This window comes from Branchiostoma floridae, chromosome 2 (assembly GCF_000003815.2).
Source record: "Branchiostoma floridae strain S238N-H82 chromosome 2, Bfl_VNyyK, whole genome shotgun sequence".
In the NCBI taxonomy this organism is placed as follows: Eukaryota; Metazoa; Chordata; class Leptocardii; order Amphioxiformes; family Branchiostomatidae; genus Branchiostoma; species Branchiostoma floridae.
This window is the reverse complement of record NC_049980.1, coordinates 1,757,973-1,759,667: the sequence shown is the minus strand read 5'-3', so window position 1 is coordinate 1,759,667 and position 1,695 is coordinate 1,757,973. Positions and strand designations below refer to the sequence as shown.

The window sequence follows — 1,695 nt, the reverse complement described above, 5'->3', positions numbered from 1 at the left end:
TGAGTCCCATAGGGCCATTTATGTTCGTGGCGAGATTTTCCTTTGTGTAATTTTCCCCCCCAAACAGCCAAAACAGATGCAGTTGAACGGCTTAGTCTACCATCAAAAGGCATATAGCGTTTCAGAGGGTCTAGATGTCAAAATTTTCCAGGGTAGCATTAAAAAGGCTTGGTCACTAAAGTGGCTCACCTGTAGATAGGCCCCATCTGAAGACAGTGTATGAGCCAGCTGACCCACCCGCCCATGTTGTCATCTGCCATGAACCACCTGGTGCTGAACACCTGCATCACCAGCGACGGCACGATGATGAAGGTCAAGGTCAGCGACCCCCACTCCACACGATTGCCGGCTCGGAAGTACTGAACAGAAACCATGGCATCTGAAAAAACATATCCATGTATCTGGTTACTTCAATTTGTGATGATACATACTGGCACTGCTACTAATCACTGGGGATTAATTATAAGTTAATATTATACTTAATGTTTTTTTCCCTATGAGGACAGTTTAATAATTCATTTATTGAATTTCCAGCTGTAGGTTTCTGATAAGAAGTGGTACTACGGTCTTGACAATGACGGTTACTGCATACAGTACTGTAAATGCAAGTTTGCGGAGATTTAATTTCGCGGAAGCGGGAAAAGGACTTTTCGCAGTGGTTTTAATTTTGCGGTAGCACCAAGGAGGTTAATTTTTGGTAGCACCATGCATTGTAGTCTCTTACTATTGTGGAAAAATGTTCGCGGTAGTTTTAAATTCGCGGTGAAGCGACCGCCGCAAAAAACGCGAAAATTAAACCACCACGAAAGTTTCTGCATTTACAGTACCCGGGTATGCTATTATAGGATAGTACCAGTTCCACCTTCATCCTTGTATTTACAGTGGACAGTTCTTGTGAGTTGCTCTATTTCAAGGGGCAGCTTTATTGTGACATGCTAATGACAAAGGACCTGCTTTTCACACTTTCCCATTCAGGCTAGTCATTCAAAACAAACTAACCAGAGTTGATTTCACACTTACAATACATGACCTCCCTGCAATGACAATAAAGGTCATCATTGGTCTGATTTATTGTCTGTTTCACACATTTATGACATCTCTGTTCATCAAAGTCCAGGCGAATGAAACCTGTCTGCATCTATAATCTATAAGTCTTGTAAACACACAATCGGGCACTCGCCGATATTTCTACGGTGCTAAGAGTCTTGCACGCCCGCCCAGTTCATTGGCGTGCACCGGTGATTTTTACGGGTTGGATTCAGTCCATCCCAGCTTTCATCGACGATAGCAAACTGGGTCCGGTAAAACAAGCCTAAGTTCTCTACTCTACTGATCTAGTATTCTACTCTAAGCCGACTAGTGGACGATGATGACCAGCCTAACCCTGGATTATCTTACGGTTCCGTTACAACTGTAACTGTAAACAAATTCTTTCCTCCTGAGCACGTAGTAAGTCACGAGCCGTTTAACAGCATAAAAACGTGTAAACGACATGTCTTAACTCTCTAATAATGAGCTTGACAGGACAACACCTTTTGTCACACAGACCAATGAGATTTCATCCTTGCACAGACCAAGAAGCAAAGATACAGAGAAGCATAAATTTTAAGATAAACACTGAGACAAACCTGTGACAATATCCACCAGGAACGTCGACATCGAAACAACGATGAAGAGAGCGTCAAAAATCGTGAA

General features: G+C 42.7%; 1 protein-coding gene across 1 annotated transcript in view; it reads right to left on the bottom strand.

The window, feature by feature from the left end:
- LOC118410596 (XK-related protein 6-like) overlaps positions 1–1,689 on the bottom strand; it is a 4,274-nt gene extending 2,585 nt beyond the window's left edge. The window contains exons 1-2 of the mRNA XM_035812368.1: positions 1,629–1,689; positions 190–379 (exon numbers count right to left, since the gene is read on the bottom strand). Of these exons, the coding sequence (XP_035668261.1) occupies positions 190–379; positions 1,629–1,659 (221 nt within the window). The 5' untranslated portion in view covers positions 1,660–1,689. The remainder of the gene's footprint in view (positions 1–189; positions 380–1,628) is intronic.
- Between the last annotated feature and the right edge of the window lie 6 nt (positions 1,690–1,695).